The following is a 17,362-nucleotide window of genomic DNA, read 5'->3' as shown; positions in this document are numbered from 1 at the left end:
CCTGCCCCTGACAGAGCTGTGACAACCAAAGAGCAAAGAGGAGGCCACACTCAACATCAGTGCAGGCTCTGGTCATCACGGTAACAATCATACCCCCTATCAAGGGGATAACGGCTAACACACACTAAAGAAAAATGTGGCAGACATCCATAATAAAAACAGCCCTTGAACAAAAATATTACACTCACGAGGGCTACACAGGGAAACACAAAAAACAGCCCTTCAAGACCACAGCAGATAACTATTTCTCCTTAATTCACAGAGTCAGAGAAACAGAAGTAAAATGAAGCAGAGGAAATACTCCCAATTAAAAGACCAAGAGAATTCCCCTGAAAGAACAATGAAACAGACATCTGCAGTCTAGCAGATCGGAGTCCAAAAAGGAGGTAATGAAAATACTGAAGTAATTAAGCAAGTCTATCAATAGAAATGCACATTACTGTAAAAAGGAACTAAAAACTATAAAAAGGAGGCAATTAAATTAGAAAACTCATTTCCCAAAACAAAAGCGGAACTCGAGGCAATCAACAACAAACTGGATAATGCAAAAGAACTTATAAGTGATCTGGAAGATAGAATAATGGAAATCACCCAATCAGAACAGCAGACAGAAACACAAATGAAAAAAGAAAAAAGGAAAGTAATAAACGAGACCTATGGGATAATATAAAGTATCCAGATCTATGCATAATAGGGATCCCAGAAGGAAAACAAAGAGAAAAAGGGATCAAAAATTTATTTGGAGCTTCCCTGGTGGCGTAGTGGTTGAGAGTTTGCCTGCCGATGCAGCGGACATGGGTTCGTGCCCCAGTCCAGGAAGATCCCACATGCCACGGAGCGGCTGGGCCCGTGAGCCATGGCCACCAAGCCTGCGCATCCGGAGCCTGTGCTCCGCAACGGGAGAGGCCACAACAGTGAGAGGCCCGCGTACTGAAAAAAAAAAAAAAATGTATTTGAAGAAATTATGGCTGATGACTTCCCAAATATAAAGAAGGAAACAGATACCCAGGTACAGGAAGCACAGAGGGCCCCAAACAAGAAGAACCCAAACAGACCTACACCAAGACATATTATAATTAAAATGACAAAAGTTAAAAGATATGAGGATTCTAAAGGCAGCAAGAGAAAAACAAAGCGTTAATTACAAGGGAAACCACATAAGGCTATCAGCTGATTTCTCTACAGAAACATTGAAGACCAGAAGGGAGTGGCAAGATATATTCAAAGTATTGAAAGGGAAGAAGCTGCAACCCAGGATACTCTAGCCAGCAAATTTATCACTTATGATAGAAGGAGAGATAAAGAATTTCTCAGACAAGCAAAAACTAAAAGAATACAGTAATATTAAACCTATCTTAATAGGAGTATTGAAAGGTCTTCTTTAAATAGAAAAGAAGCAAGAATCTAGAGGAAAGAGAAATACCTCAACTGGAAAGTAAATCACTTAAATAAGCCAGTATACAGATTAAAAAAATAAATTTTTGTGAAAGCAATGATAACTACAATGAACACCAAAAGAATAAACATGAAGATGTAAAAGAGGACATCAAAATCATAAAATGTGGGGGAAGCGAGTATGAAAAATATACAACAGATTCACAAAAACCAAAAAGAACAGAACAAAAGCGTAATACAAAAGAAAACCATCAAACTACAAAATGAAAAACAAAAAGAAAGGAACAAAGAAGAAATACAAAATCAACTGGAAAACAAGATTTAAAATGGCAATAAATACATATCTACCAATAATTACCTAAAATGTCAATGGACTAAATTCTCTAATAAAAAGACACAGAGTGGAAGATTGAATAAAAAAACAGAAGCTTACAATATGCTGCCTACAAGGGACCCACTTTAGGGTGAAGGACACACATAGATTGAAAGTGATGAGATGGAAAAAGATATTTCATGCAAACAGAAATGACAAGAAAGTGGGTCTAGCAATACTCCTATCAGACAAAACAGACTCTAAAACTAATGTAATAAAGATAATAAAGGACACTCTATAATGATAAAAGGGTCAATACAAGAAGAGGCTATTACACTCGTTAACATAACACTTGTTAACATATGCAGTATAGGAGCACCTAAATACAAAAAGCAAATGGTAACAGACATAAAGGGAGAAATTGACAGGAATACAATAGTAAGAGACTTTAACACCTCACTCACACCAATGGACAGATCTTCCAGATATAAAAATCAGTAAGGCAAGAGAGATCCTAAATGATACAATAGAACAGTTAGACTTAATTGCTATTTTCAGGACATTACATCCCAAAAAACCAGAATACACATTCTTTTTAAGTGCACATGGAATAATCTCTAGGACAAACCACATACTAGGACAAAAAACAAGCCTGAACAAATTTAAGAGGATAGAAATTATTTCAAGCATCTTTTCTGACCACAAAGGCGTGAAACTAGAAATCAACCACAAAAAGAGAAATGAGAAAAAAATGATTACATGGAGACTAAAAAACATGCTACAAAAACCAATGGGTTGATGATGCAATCAAAGAGGAAATCAGAAGATACCTTGAAACATATGACATAAAAACACAACCATACAAAATCTATGGCATGCAGCAAAAGAAGTTCTTATAAGGAAAGAAATAATAAAGATCAGAGAGAAAATAAATAAAATATAGATTAAAAAACAAAAGAAAAGAGCTGGTTCTTTGAAATGGTAAACAAAATCAACAAACGTCTCTTCAGGCTCATCAAGAACAGAGGAACCAAATAAAATAAGAAATGAAAGAGGAGAAATAACAACCAGTACAACAGAAATTTAAAAAACCACAAGACAATACTATGAACAATTATATGCCAACAAATTCAACAACCTAGAAAAAATGTACAATTTTCTAGAAACATACAACCCACCAAAACTGAATGAAGAAGAAAGAAAATTTGAACAGACCATTCACTAGAAGTGAAATACAATATGCAATGAAAAAACTCCCTGCAAACCGAAGTCAGGACCAGATGGCTTCACTGAGGAATTCTGCCAAGCATACAAAGAAGAACTTATAAAAACCCTCCCCAAGCTCTTCCACCAAAAGATTGAAAAGGGAACACTCCCAAAGGCATTCTAGAAAGCCACCATCACCCTGATACCAAAACCAAAAACAATACCAAAAAAGAAAATTAAAGGCCAATATCTTTGATGAATATAAATGAAAAAATTCTCAACAAAATATTAGCGAACCAAATCCAACAACACATAAAAACAAGATCATATACCACAATCAAGCTGGATTCATCCCAGGGTCACAAAGATGGTTCGACATACAAATATCAGTGTGGTAACACCACATCAACAAAAGAAAAGACAAAAAACACATGATTATCTCAATAGATGCAGGAAAAGCATCTGATAAAATTCAGTGTCCGTTCATGATAAAAACTCTTACCAAAGCGGGTATAGAGGGAACACATTGCAACATAATAAAAGCTGTTTTGACAAACCCCCAGCCAAGATAATACTCAATGGTGAAAAGCTGAAAGCCTCCCCGCTAAAATCTGGAACAAGATAAGGGTGCCCACTCTTACCACTTCTATTCAATATAGGATTGGAAGTCTGAGCCACAGCGATGGACAAGAAAAAGGAATAAAAGGTATCAAAATTGGAAAAGAGGTAAAACTGTCATTACATGCAGATGACATGACACTAAATATAGAAAACCCTATAGACTCCACACAAAAACTATTAGAACTGATAAATTCAGCAAGGTAATGATACAAGATTAACATACAGAAATCTGTTGTATTTCTTTACACTAACAATGAAATATCAGAAAGTAAAAAAAAAAAAAAAAAAAGAAAAAATTCCTTTTAAAACCACATCATACACACACAAAATATTTAGGAATAAACCTGACCAAGGAGGTCAAAGATTTATATGCTGAGAACACTAGAAAATTGTTAAAGGAAACTGAAGATGATTCAAAGAAATGAAATCATGCTCTTGATTGGAAGAATTAATATTGTTAAAACAGCCATACTACCCAAAGCACGCTACAGATTTAATGCAATCCCTATCAAGTTACTCATGACATTTTTCACAGAACTAAAACAAATAGTTCTCATATTTATATGGAACCATAAAAAAAACAGAATTACCAAAGCAATCCTGAGGAAAAATAACAAGGCTGGAGGCATAACCCTCTCAGACTTCAGAGAATACTACAAAGCTACAGTAATCAAAACAGTGTTGTATTGGCCCCCAAACAGACATATGGATCAATGGAACAGAACAGAGAGCCCAGAAATAAACCAACATACCTACAGTCAATTAACCTTTGACAAAGGAGGCAAGAATATACAATGGAGAAAAGACACTCTCGTCAGCAACTGGTGCTGGGAAAGCTGGACAGCTGTATATAAATCAATGAAGTGAGAAGACACCCTCGCGCCATACATAAAAATAAACTCAAAATGGTAAAGAATTAAATATAAGACAAGACACCATAAAACTCCTAGAAGAGAACACAGGCAAAACATTCTGACATAAATTGTACCAATGTTTTCTTAGGTCAGTCTCCCAAGGCAATAGAAATAAAGGCAAAAATAAACAAATTGGACCTAATCAAACTTATAAGCTTTTGCACAGGAAGGAAACCATATAAAGAAAAGACAACCTACAGAAGGGGACAAAATATTTGCAAACAATTCAATCAACAAGGGATTAACTTCCAAAATATACAAATAGTTCATACAACTCTATAACAAGAAAACAACCCAATCAATAACTGGGCAGAAGACCTAAATAAACATTTCTCCAAAGAAGACATACAGATGGCCAAGAGGCACATGGAAAGATGCTCAACATCACTAATTATTAGAGAAATGAAAATCAAACCTACAATGAGGTACCCCTCACACCAGTCAGAATGGCCATCATTAAAAAGTCTACAAATAACAAATCCCAGAGAGGGTGTGGAGAAAAAGGGAACCCTCCTACACTGTTGGTTGGAATGTAAACTGGTGCAGCCACTATGAAAACAGTATGGAGGTTCCTTAAAAAAACTAAAAATAGAGTTATCATATGACCTAGGAATCCCACTCCTGGGCATATATCCAGAGAAAACTTTAATTCAAAAATACATACACCCCAATGTCCACAGCAGCACAATTTACAATTGCTGAGACATGGAAGCAACCTAAATGTCCATTGACAGATGAATGGATAAAGAAGATGTGGTATATATACAAAATGGAATAGGGACTTCTCTGGTGGCGAGCTACAACTACTGAAGCCCACGTGCCTAGAGCCCATGCTCTGCAATGAGAAGCCACCACAATGAGAAGCCTGCGCACAGCAACGAAGAGTAGCCCCCATTCGCCACAGCTAGGAAAAAAGCCCGTGCGCAGCAGCAAAGACCCAATGCAGCCAAAAATAAATAATTAATTAATTTAAAAAGAAAAAAAAGTTTAAAAAAATGGACTGACTACCCCTCAGCAATGAGAAAGAATGAAAGTATGCCATGCAGCAACATGGATGGACCTAGAGATTATCATACTAAATGAAGTAAATCACAAAGAGAAAAGACAAATACCATATGATATCACTTATATGTGGAATCTAAAATAGGACATAAATGAACTTATTTACGAAAAAGAAACAGACTCACAGACATAGAAAATGTAAAAACTTATGGTTACCAAAGGGGAACAGGGGTGGGAGAGGGATAAACTAGGAGTTTGGGATTAGCAGATACAAACTACTATATATAAAATAGATAAACAACAAGGTCCTACTGTATAGCACAGGGAACTATATTCAGTATCCTATAATAAACCATAATGAAAAAGAATATGTGTGTATATATATATGTATAACTGAATCACTTTGCTGTACACCAGAAACTAACACAATGCTGTAAATCAACTATACTTCAATTAAAAAACATAAAATTTAAAAGTCTGTTAATTTTTCTAAACAGTTAGGTAAATACTTTTAATAAAGTATTTACTTTATAAGCAATAATAATTATACCTCAATGTCTTTAAGATCAGATTTAACTATAATAAACTGTATGTTTTATTCCCACAGGAAATGTCCAAGTACTATACTGAAAAAGGTTATCTGTCTATACATTCTCCTCCATCTATGTCATTTGTGCAAAGATGAAGGGATCTATATCTATCACATGTCTCTCCCATATATAATGAAGAAATCAAATTATCTTTTCTTTTTTTTTTCGGTATGTGGGCCTCTCACTGTTGTGGCCTCTCCCATTTGCAGAGCACAGGCTCCGGACGTGCAGGCTCAGCGGCCATGGCTCACGGGCCTAGCCGCTCCGCGGCATGTGGGATCTTCCTGGACAGGGCACGAACCCGTGTCCCCTGCATCGGCAGGCGGACTCTCAACCACTGCGCCACCAGGGAAGCCCCCAAATTATCTTTTAATGGACCTAGATTTCATCCAAGATCTACTACAAGCTACCTGATTTCTGGTGAGTCATTTAACTTCAAGAATTTGATTTTCTCATATATCTTCACTTTAATCTGTACAGGATAAAAATGGTTATATATTCATAATGGCATTTGATTTTAAGAGATTGGACTAAGAAAACTGCATTGGCAACTTGCCTGACAGGAAAAGCAACTTGCTACAATTCACCTATTGCTCTCAATAAGATAAAAGAACAATAGAACAAAATACTCTCTCACAGATAGCCAAGTCAAAGAGCACTAATGAAAATACATTATAAGTCCCAAAAGCTTCACTACAGCAGAGCCAAAGGGGCTGTAAGGCTATGAGGCCTTATATATGAGGCCCTGTCTGTAAGCTAGGGACTCAAAGAAATGTTTCATGTGTCTATATTTTTAAAAATTTCCTCCAAAGCAACTTTTAAATCAGTTTTCCTCAATAAACACAACACAAACTCTCCTTCATCCATAATTAACAAGTCATTAGAAACGTACACGTTTAGTCTGTATATTACCATGGAGTTTAAACTTTCATTATAATAGTGGTTTAAGAACTTACAGCATCTGCTTTACAAATGGTGTTGGCTACATGTCGACATAGCATCTTTAGCCAGTTTTCTTTTGGAGGTTCCTCTGATGTCATCTGGAAACTGAGCAGCACATTTGCCTGCTCTGTAGGTGGCCTCACAAGCAAGGCAAAAGCATTATGGCAATCTAGGGTTCCAGAATAATCACAAACATTAAATGTTACTCCTTGGAAAATGACAGACTTAACACAAGTTCCCTCAGAGCAATGAAACTCCAAAAAATTATCTCTTCTCTACCTTTTCTGTCCCCTCTACTTTTTTTTTTTGTGTGTGTGTGTTACATGGGCCTCTCACTGTTGCGGCCTCTCCCGTTGCAGAGCATAGGCTCTGGACGCACAGGCTCAGCGGCCATAGCTCATGGGCCTAGCCGCTCCGCAGCACGTGGGATCTTCCCGGACCGGGGCACAAACCCGTGTCCCCTGCATCGGCTGGCGGACTCTCAACCACTGTGCCACCAGGGAAGCCCTCCCCTCTGTTTTTAACTGGACAAAGAATAGCATCATATTAAGTTGAAACACTGGAAAGAATTATAATAGTATGTACCATGTGAGGAACCAACAATGATATTGTTAAGTAAGCAGTATTTTCCATGACATTTCATATTTTCTTTGATGGAGTTTTAAAAAATTAGATTATATCATTTCTTAGAATTCTAGAATTTAAGTTTTAAAATAAAGTGACATTGTAAGAATAATTCAATAATTCAACCTATTTAAATCAAGTTCAAATAAATAAAATACTCAAATTGTTACAAAATGTTTTATGACCAAGATGCTAAAACAGAACCTATTTTAAACAATGAAGTCTTCCATAATTATAATCCAAAAATATAGAGATCATTTAAGTGAATGTTCTATGTAACCTTTAATAAATCCAGAATTTGACAATTGAGTAAAGATAGCAATATAAGTTGCCATTCAAGGGTTTTTTTTATTGTTTCTCATAAATTAAAAGCTTTCCGTCATTTGAGGATGGGATCAGTAATGGAACCAGTTTACACTGTAAAAATATATGCCTAAACAAACAAAATATTGCCAGGCATGCACATCACTAGGTACTATTTTAAAAACTGATACTGCGCCAGTAGGTATAAACTTTTCCCAATTTCAGGCCTTCAAAGAATCCTCTCTAACACTCCCAAAGTATAGAGTAAAAGCTTTCCTTAATACACATTTGAGCCCATGTTGAGTCTACCATAGTTACTTTGGGTGTACTTACTCATGCACATCTATTCCTGTCATATCCTAAGTGTATCCCTAACAATACAGCCATTGGCAACAGGGAAGGTTATAAGCTGTGGGGCACACGTAATAGACTACAATTGTCTTCGGATTCTGAAGGAATAAAAATAAGTTTTGGTGTGGGAATGGGCTCTATTTTGACATGTAGCCACTTAAAAGCTCTCTGTCCCTTAAGAGATGAAGATATCCTTCAGACTGAGATAGTATTTTCATTTGAACTAAAAATCTCCCAGTTCCTAGAGATGTAGTTGAAGTATAAGAACAATTACTTTGCCAGAACTAACCAACAATATTTAAAGATAATATACCAGCTTAAAAAATATATATAAGGGAATCAAACTTTCAATGAATATAAACTATTTTTATCTAGCCAATAGTTTATCCAATGACCATACCTTCTGTCTCTCGTATGTCTAGCACCTTCTTAATCTGAGAAAGAGGCATTAGATGAATATGCTTAAGAGAAGCTGGGGGTCGGGTCTGGCCATGAGGACTCCTAAAAGTGCCGATAACCTTGTGTCGTTTTCTTGCTATCTGATTATAGAAAAAAAAAAAAAGTCATCGTCAGTAACATAAAAACAAACACCAAATGCTTAAAAGTTAAATGGCACTAATCACATAAATCTATATGCAGCTTATTTAACTACCAGTCATTCCAAAATTATTATCTGATAAGCATAGTTACTATGTGACAAATTCATACATGTAACTATGTAGCAGGAATGCTCATGTTTATATGAGAAGAGCACAAAAGTCAGGAAAACAGGATATATGGAAAAGATCCCAGAGGTGTGAAAGAACTTAGAAGCACTGTGAGAAGTAACAGGATCAAAGGATGAAGGAACCTTCAATAAAAGGCCTTGAATTCAGAAAGGGGAATAGTTGCTCTGGGATTGCTGCCTTGGGTTCAAAAGATAATTGATTTCAGTGTAAGAGCAGAATACACAATTATCTCAGATGCTTTGCAAGGCACTGAGGATAAAGGAGTGAATAATACAGAAATGGTTCTGGCTCTCATGATACCTACATACTATTGACAAACAGGAAAATTAAAGTAACTAAATAATACATTAAAAATTGATACAAATTATAAAGTCAAGGTGCTATGTTAAGATATAACTTTACCTAAACTGGGAACTCATGCAAAGGAAGACAGGTAAAGTAATGCTGGAGAAGACAGGAACAAAATCAGAAAGGACCCTGTGACTCATGATGTATTTGAGTTCTGTGAATTTTATAAGGTCTTTAAATTTATTGTTTTCATTTCCATGAAATCCTAGTATATTATTTTGCCTTTTTAAAAGAACATTTCTTTGGGGGTTATAATCATCAACTGAAAGACATTAACACAAAATGATTTAGATTAAGCTACTTAATGAATTGAGATTGACTGGTCATCATCATGAATATGACAAAGTAAGGCTGAAAAATGTATTGTTGATAGCTTGTGTTGGCTAATGAAAAAAGATCAAAAGGCAGTCAGTATCACATTCACATTGATGCAGAAATATGACACAGATCTATGATACATATCAAATATTAAAGGCCCATTTACATTAATATATGAAAAAAGCTGATTCTTTAATTATTTCCACTGTACTATTTGAATATACTTTTAATTTAGCTAAGCAAATAAATAATTTTAAGTTTCATTTTTAAAAAGGAAAAACGATGACAAGTGCTAATATTGATGATACAAATGCTAGTCCATCAAGGTAAAAACTCAAAATATAGATACATCACCCGTCATGTTTAAGTGAAGTCAGTTTAGATCTTATCTATTTTAAATGCTTCTAACTTTTATCATTCTCTTCATTCCAAATTTACTCAAAGTTTTGTTTTTTTTTTTAAACAAACAAGCTAAAGAATAGGAGTTTATAAATCTAAAAGTCCAAATTATAAATTTGGAGTTCAAATTTAATGTTAAAAATAGAAATGTTACAGTTAATGTGATTCTGACATGGAGACTAAGAGAGAGTAGAACAAAAAGTCACTGAATTCAGGAAGATGAAGGAAGTGAGAAACCAGGGTATCAGATAACAGACTTGGAGGCTACAAGGAATGACCAATGGCAGGAATTAAAATGGAAGGTAAGTCAATGAGCCAGTTGTAGAAGACTTCACAAAAATTGAAGGGGATGTAAAATTTAAAGTAAGTCTCAACTATCTAAGGATTAAGAGGATAAAGACCAGAATGGATTAGCAAAGGAAGTACAGATAACCTAACCTATTAGATGAATGGAGCCAGCTAACCTATGAACGTCAACAGGAAAAACTTACAAAAGCTTTAATGAAAGCAAACAAACAGAACTACTAAGCAGCTACATGGTACTCAGTGAGCATGATACTGCAGATTCAAATAAAATATGATCAAAAATTGACTCTACCTAGTCCCTGTTCTCAAAAGCAGAGCAGGCTAAAGCTCTCATTACAGGGGAGACAAGTAGTTCAGAATTATCTGCCTCATGATTTTTTATAACTTTCTCAGTTCAGGGTAAGGTCAATTGTGTACAGTATTTTCACTGCCTTTACTTTTGTGTTTTGTGACAGTACTGACCAAATGAAAATACCATTTTTCACTAACCTCACAACAACAAAACTCTTTAACACAAGTAAATTTTTGGTGAGATTTTATTGCACCTGTAACTGTACCTGGCTTTTTCTCTAAGATTCCGTTGTATTTATACTTTAAAAACTAATGTGCAGGAGACCTTCAAGATGGCGGAGGAGTAAGACATGGAGATCATCTTCCTCCCCACAAATACATCAGAAATACATCTGCATGTGGAACAACTCCTACAGAACACCTACTGAACGCTGGCAGAAGACCTCAGACCTCCCAAAAGGCAAGAAACTCCCCCACGTACCTGGGTAGGGCAAAAGAAAAAAGAATAAACAGAGACAAAAGGATAGGGACGGGACCTGCACCAGTGGGAGGGAGCTGTGAAGGAGGAAAGGTTTCCACACATTAGGAAGCCCGTTCACTGGTGGAGACAGGGGGGTGGGCGGGGGGGAAACTTCAGTGCCATGGAGGAGAGCGCAGCAACAGGGGTGCAGAGGGCAAAGTGGAGAGATTCCCACACAGAGGATCGGTGCCGACAAGCACTCACCAGCCCAAGAGGATTGTCTACTCAGCCGCCGGGGCGGGCGGGGGCTGGGAGCTGAGGCTTGGGCTTCCATCAGATCCCAGGGAGAGGAATGGGGTTGGCAGCGTGAACACATCCTGAAGGGGCTAGTGCACCACAGCTAGTCAGGAGAGAGTCCGGGAAAAAGTATGGAGCTGCCGAAAAGGCAAGAGATCATTGTTTTGGGGTGCACGAGGAGAGGGGATTCAGAGCACCGCCTAAATGAGGTCCAGAGATGGGTGCAAGTCGCGGCTATCAGCGCAGACACGAGAGACAGGCATGAGACACCAAGGCTGTTGCTGCCGCCACCAAGAAGCCTGTGTGCGAGCACAGGTCACTACTCACACCTCCCCTCCTGGGAGCCTGTGCAGCCCGCCACTGCCAGGGTCCTGTGATCCAGGGACAACTTCCCCGGGAGAACACATGGCGCACCTCAGGCTGTTGCAACGTCATGTGGGCCTCTGCCGCGGCACGCTCGGCCCCACATTCCGTACCCCTCCCTCCCCCCGGCCTGAGTGAGCCAGAGCCCCCTAATCAGCTGCTCCTTTAACCCCGTCCTGTCTGGGTGGAAACAGATGAGCTCAGGCGACCTACATGCAGAGTCAGGGCCAAATCTAAAGCTGAACTCCAGGAGCTGTGGGAACAAAGAAGAGAAAGGAAATCTCTCCCTGCAGCTTCAGGAGCAGCGGATGACATCTCCACAGCCACCCTGATGTACCCTGCATCTGTGGAATACCTGAATAGACAACGAATCATCCCAAATTGAGGAGGTGGACTTTGGGAGCAACTGTAGACTTGGGGTTTGCTTTCTGCATCTAATTTGTGACTGGTCTTATGTTTATCTTAGTTTAGTATTTAGAGTTTATTATCATTGGTAGATTTGTTTATTGCTTTGGTTGCTCTCTTCCTATTTTTTTTTTTTAATACATAGATTTTTTTCCCCCTTTTTCTCTTTTTGTGAATGTGTATGTGTGTGCTTCTTTGTGTGATTCTGTCTGTATAGCATTGCTTTTACCATTTGTCCTAAGGCTCTGTCTGTCTGCTTTTTTTTTTTTTAGTATACTTTTTGGCGCTTGTTATCATTGGTGGATCTGTTTTTTGCTTTGGTCGTTCTCTTCTGTCTTTCTTTTCTTTTTTTAAATTACTTCTTATTTTTTTATTTTTAATAACGTTTTTATTTTTTATTTTAATAACTTCATTTTATTTATTTTTCTTTCTTTCTTTATGTCTTTGTTTCTCCCTTTTCTTCTGAGCCATGTGGCTAACAGGGTTTTGGTGCTCCAGCCAGGTGTCAGGCCTGTGCCTCTGACGTGGGAGAGCCAAGTTCAGGATACTGGTCTACCAGAGAACTCCCGACTCCATGTAATATCAAACTGCGAAAGCTCTCCCAGAGATCTGCACCTCAACGCTAAGACCCAGGTCCACTCAACGACCAGCAAGCTACAGTGCTGGATACCTTATCCCAAACAACTAACAAGACAGGAACACAACACTACCCATTAGCAGAGAGGCTGCCTAAAATCATAATAAGGTCACAGACACCACAAAACCACAAAACACAGATGCAGTCATGTCCACCAGAAAGACAAGATCCAGCCTCATCCACCAGAACACAGGCACCAGTCCCCTCCACCAGGAAGCCTACACAACCCACTGAACCAACTTTAGCCACTGGGCCAGACACCAAAATCAATGGGAACTACGAACCTGCAGCCTGCGAAAAGGAAACCCCAAACACAGTAAGTTAAGAACAATGAGAAGACAGAGAAACACACAGCAGATGAAGGAGCAAGGTAAAAACCCACCAGACCAAACAAATGAAGAGGAAATAAGCAGTGTACCTGAAAACAAATTCAGAGTAATGATGGTAAAGATGATCCAAAATCTTGGAAATAGAATGGAGGAAATACAAGAAGTGTTTAACACGGACCTAGAAGAACTAAAGAGCAAACAAACAATGATGAACAGCACGATAAATGAAATTAAAAATTCTCTAGAAGGAATCAATAGCAGAATAACTGAGAAAGAAGAACAGATAAGTGACTTGGAAGATACCATAGTGGAAATAACTACCGCAGAGCAGAATAAAGAAAAAAAAGAATGAAAAGAACTGAGGACCGTCTCAGAGACCTCTGGGACAACATTAAACACACCAACATGCAAATTATAGGGGTCCCAGAATATGAAGAGAAAAAGAAAGGGACTGAGAAAATATTTGAAGAGATTATACTTGAAAACTTCCCTAATATGGGAAAGGAAATAGTCAATCAAATCCAGGAAGCACAGAGAGTCCCATACAGGATAAATCTAAGGAGAAACACACCAAGACAGAAATTAATCAAACTACTAAAAATTAAATACAAAGAAAAAATATTAAAAGCAGCAAGGGAAAAGCAACAAATAACATACAAGGGAATCCCCATAAGGTTAACAGCTGATCCTTCAGCAGAAACTCTGCAAGCCAGAAGGGAGTAGCAGGACATATTTAAAGTGATGAAAGGGAAAAACCTACTACCAAGATTACTCTACCCAGCAAGGATCTCATTCAGATTTGATGGAGAAATTAAAACCTTTACAGACAAGCAAAAGCTAAGAGAATTCGGCACCACCAAACCAGCTTTACAACAAATGCTAAAGGAACTTCTCTAGGCAGGAAAAACAAAAGAAGGAAAAGACCTACAATAACAAACCCAAAACAATTAAGAAAATGGTAATAGGAACATACATATCGACAACTACCTTAAATGTAAATGGATTAAGTGTTCCAACCAAAAGACACAGACTGGGTGAATGGATACAAAAACAAGACCCGTACATATGCTGTCTACAAGGGACCCACTCCAGACCTAGGGACACATACAGACTGAAAGTGAAGGGATGGAAAAAGATATTCCAAGCAAAAGGAAATCAAAAGAAAGCTGGAGGGCTTCCCTGGTGGCGCAGTGGTTGGGAGTCTGCCTGCCGGTGCAGGGGATACGGGTTCGTGCCCCAGTCCGGGAGGGTCCCGCGTGCCGCGGACTGGCTGGGCCCGTGAGCCATGGCTGCTGCACCTGCACATCCGGAGCCTGTGCTCTGTGACGGAAGAGGCTGCAGCAGTGAGACGCCCGCGTACCACCAATAAAAAAAAAAAAAAAAAAAAAAAAAGCTGGAGTAGCAATTCTCATATCAGACAAAACAGACTTTAAAACAAAGACTATTCCAAGAGACAAATATGGACACTACATAATGATCAAGGGATCAACCTAAGAAGATATAACAATTGTAAATATTTATGCATCCAACATAGGAGCACATAAGGCAAATGCTAACAGCCATAAAAGGAGAAATCGACAGTAACAAATTCATATTAGGGGACTTTAATACCCCACTTTCAACAATGGACAGATCATCCAAAATGAAAATAAATAAGGAAACACAAGCTTTAAATGATACATTAAACAAGATGGACTTAATTGATAGTTATAGGACATTCCATCCAAAAACAATAGAATACACTTTCTTCTCAAGTGCTTATAGAACATTCCCCAGGAGAGATCATATCTTGGGTCACAAATCAAGCTTTGGTAAATTTAAGAAAACTGAAATCGTATCAAGTATCTTTTCCAACCACAACACTATCAGACTAGATATCAATTACAGGAAAAAATACAAACAAATGGAGGCTAAACAGTACACTAGTTGAGAACCAAGAGATCATTGAAGAAATCAAAGAGGAAATCAAAAAATACCTAGAGAGCTTCCCTGGTGGCGCAGTGGTTGGGAGTCTGCCTGCCAATGCAGGGGATACGGGTTCGTGCCCCAGTCCGGGAGGGTCCCGCGTGCCGCGGACTCGCTGGGCCCGTGAGCCATGGCCGCTGCACCTGCGCTTCCGGAGCCTGTTCTCCACAACGGGAGAGGCCACAGCAGTGAGAGGCCCGTGTACCACAAAAAAAAAAAAAAAAAAAAAAAAATACCTAGAAACAAATGACAAGGAAAACACGACGACCCAAAACCCATGGGATGCAGCAGAAGTAGTTCTAAGAGGGAACTTTACAGCAATACAATCCTACCTCAAGAAACAAGAAACATCTCAAATAAACAACCTAACCTTACATCTAAAGCAATTAGAGAAAGAAGAACAAAAAAACCCCAAAGTTAGCAGAAGGAAAGAAGTCATAAAGATCAGATCAGAAATAAATGAAAAAGAAATGAAGGAAACAATAGCAAAGATCAATAAAACTAAAAGCTGGTTCTTTGAGAAAATAAACCATATTGATAAACCATTAGGCTCATCAAGAAAAAAAGGGAGAAGACTCAAATCAATAGAATTAGAAAAGAAATAGGAAAAGTAACAACTGACAATGCGGAAAATACAAAGGATTATGAGAGACTATTGCAAGCAACTATATGCCAATAAAATGGACAACCTGGAAGAAATGGACAAATTCTTAGAAATGCACAACCTTCCAAGACTGAACCAGGAAGAAATAGAAACTATGAACAGACCAATCACAAGCACTGCATTTGAAACTATGATTAAAAATATTCCAACAAACAAAAAAATAAATAAAATAAAATAAAATAAAAAATATTCCAACAAACAAAAGCCCAGGATCAGATGGCTTCACAGGTGAATTCTATCAAACATTTAGAGAAGAGCTAACACCTATCCTTCTCAAACTCTTCCAAAATATAGCAGAGGGAGGAACACACCCAAACTCATTCTACGAGGCCACCATCACCATGATACCAAAACTAGACAAAGATGTCACAAAGAAAGAAAACTACAGGCCAATATCACTGATGAACATAGATTCAAAATTCCTCAACAAAATACTAGCAAACAGAATCCAACAGCACATTAAAAGGATCATACACCATGATCAAGTGGGGTTTATCCCAGGAATGCAAGGATTCTTCAATACACACAAATGCCCATTGACAGATGAATGGATGAAGAAGATGTGGTACATATATACAATGGAATGTTACTCAGCCATAAAAAGGAACAAAATTGGGTCATTTGTAGAGATGTGGATGGATCTAGAGACTGTCATACAGAGTGAAGTAAGTCAGAAAGAGAAAAATATTGTATATTAACGCATATATGTGGAGCCTAGAAAAATGGTACAGATGAACCAGTTTGCAGGGCAGAAATAGAGACACAAATGTAGAGAAGAAATGTTATGGACACCAAGGGGGAGAGTGGTGGTGTGATGAATTGGGAGATTGGGATTGACATATATACACTAATATGTATAAAATGGATAACTAATAAGAACCTGCTGTATAAAAAAATAAATAAAATAAAATTGAAAAATTAAAAAAAAACCCCCCAAAACCCAAAAAAACAAAGAGTCATGTGCCACAATGTTCATTCCAGCTCTATTTATAATAGCCAGGACATGGAAGCAACCTAAGTGTCTGTCCATCAACAGATGAATGGATAAAGAAGATGTGGCACATATATACAATGGAATATTACTCAGCCATAAAAAGAACAAAACTGAGTTATTTGTAGTGAGGTGGATGGACCTAGAGTCTGTCATACAGAGTGAAGTTAAGTCAGAAAGAGAAAAACAAACACCATATGGTAACACATATATATGTAATACAAAAAAAAAAGGTTCTGAAGAACCTAGGGGCAGGACAGGAATAAAGAGGCAGACATAGAGAATGGACTTGCGGACACGGGAAGGGGGAAGGGTAAGCTGGGACGAAGTGAGAGACTGGCATGGACATATATACACTACCAAATGTAAAACAGATAGCTAGTGGAAAGAAGCCACATAGCATAGGGAGATCAGCTTGGTGCTTTGTGACCACCTAGTGGGGTGGGATAGGGATGGTGGGAGGGAGATGCAAGCGGGAGGAGATATCGGGATATATGTATAGCTGATTCATTTTGTTATAAAGCAGAAACTAACACACCATTGTAAATCAATTATACTCCAGGGCTTCCCTGGTGGCACAGTGGTTGAGAGTCCGCCTGC

The 17,362-nt window shown here is 38.0% G+C and overlaps 1 protein-coding gene across 2 annotated transcripts in view; it reads right to left on the bottom strand.

Moving 5' to 3' along the window:
* ECT2 (epithelial cell transforming 2) overlaps positions 1-17,362 on the bottom strand; it is a gene marked incomplete at its 3' end in the record, with an annotated part of 64,477 nt that overhangs the window by 7,985 nt on the left and 39,130 nt on the right. For both annotated transcript variants that reach the window (XM_082655609.1, XM_082655608.1), the window contains exons 21-22: positions 8,662-8,800; positions 6,998-7,152 (exon numbers count right to left, since the gene is read on the bottom strand). In XM_082655609.1, the coding sequence (XP_082511735.1) occupies positions 6,998-7,152; positions 8,662-8,800 (294 nt within the window). The remainder of the gene's footprint in view (positions 1-6,997; positions 7,153-8,661; positions 8,801-17,362) is intronic.

Source organism: Grampus griseus (assembly GCF_964374135.1).
Source record: "Grampus griseus genome assembly, chromosome: 5".
Lineage (NCBI taxonomy): Eukaryota > Metazoa > Chordata > Mammalia > Artiodactyla > Delphinidae > Grampus > Grampus griseus.
The sequence above is the reverse complement of the archived record's forward strand: the minus strand, read 5'-3'. Positions and strand labels throughout refer to the sequence as shown.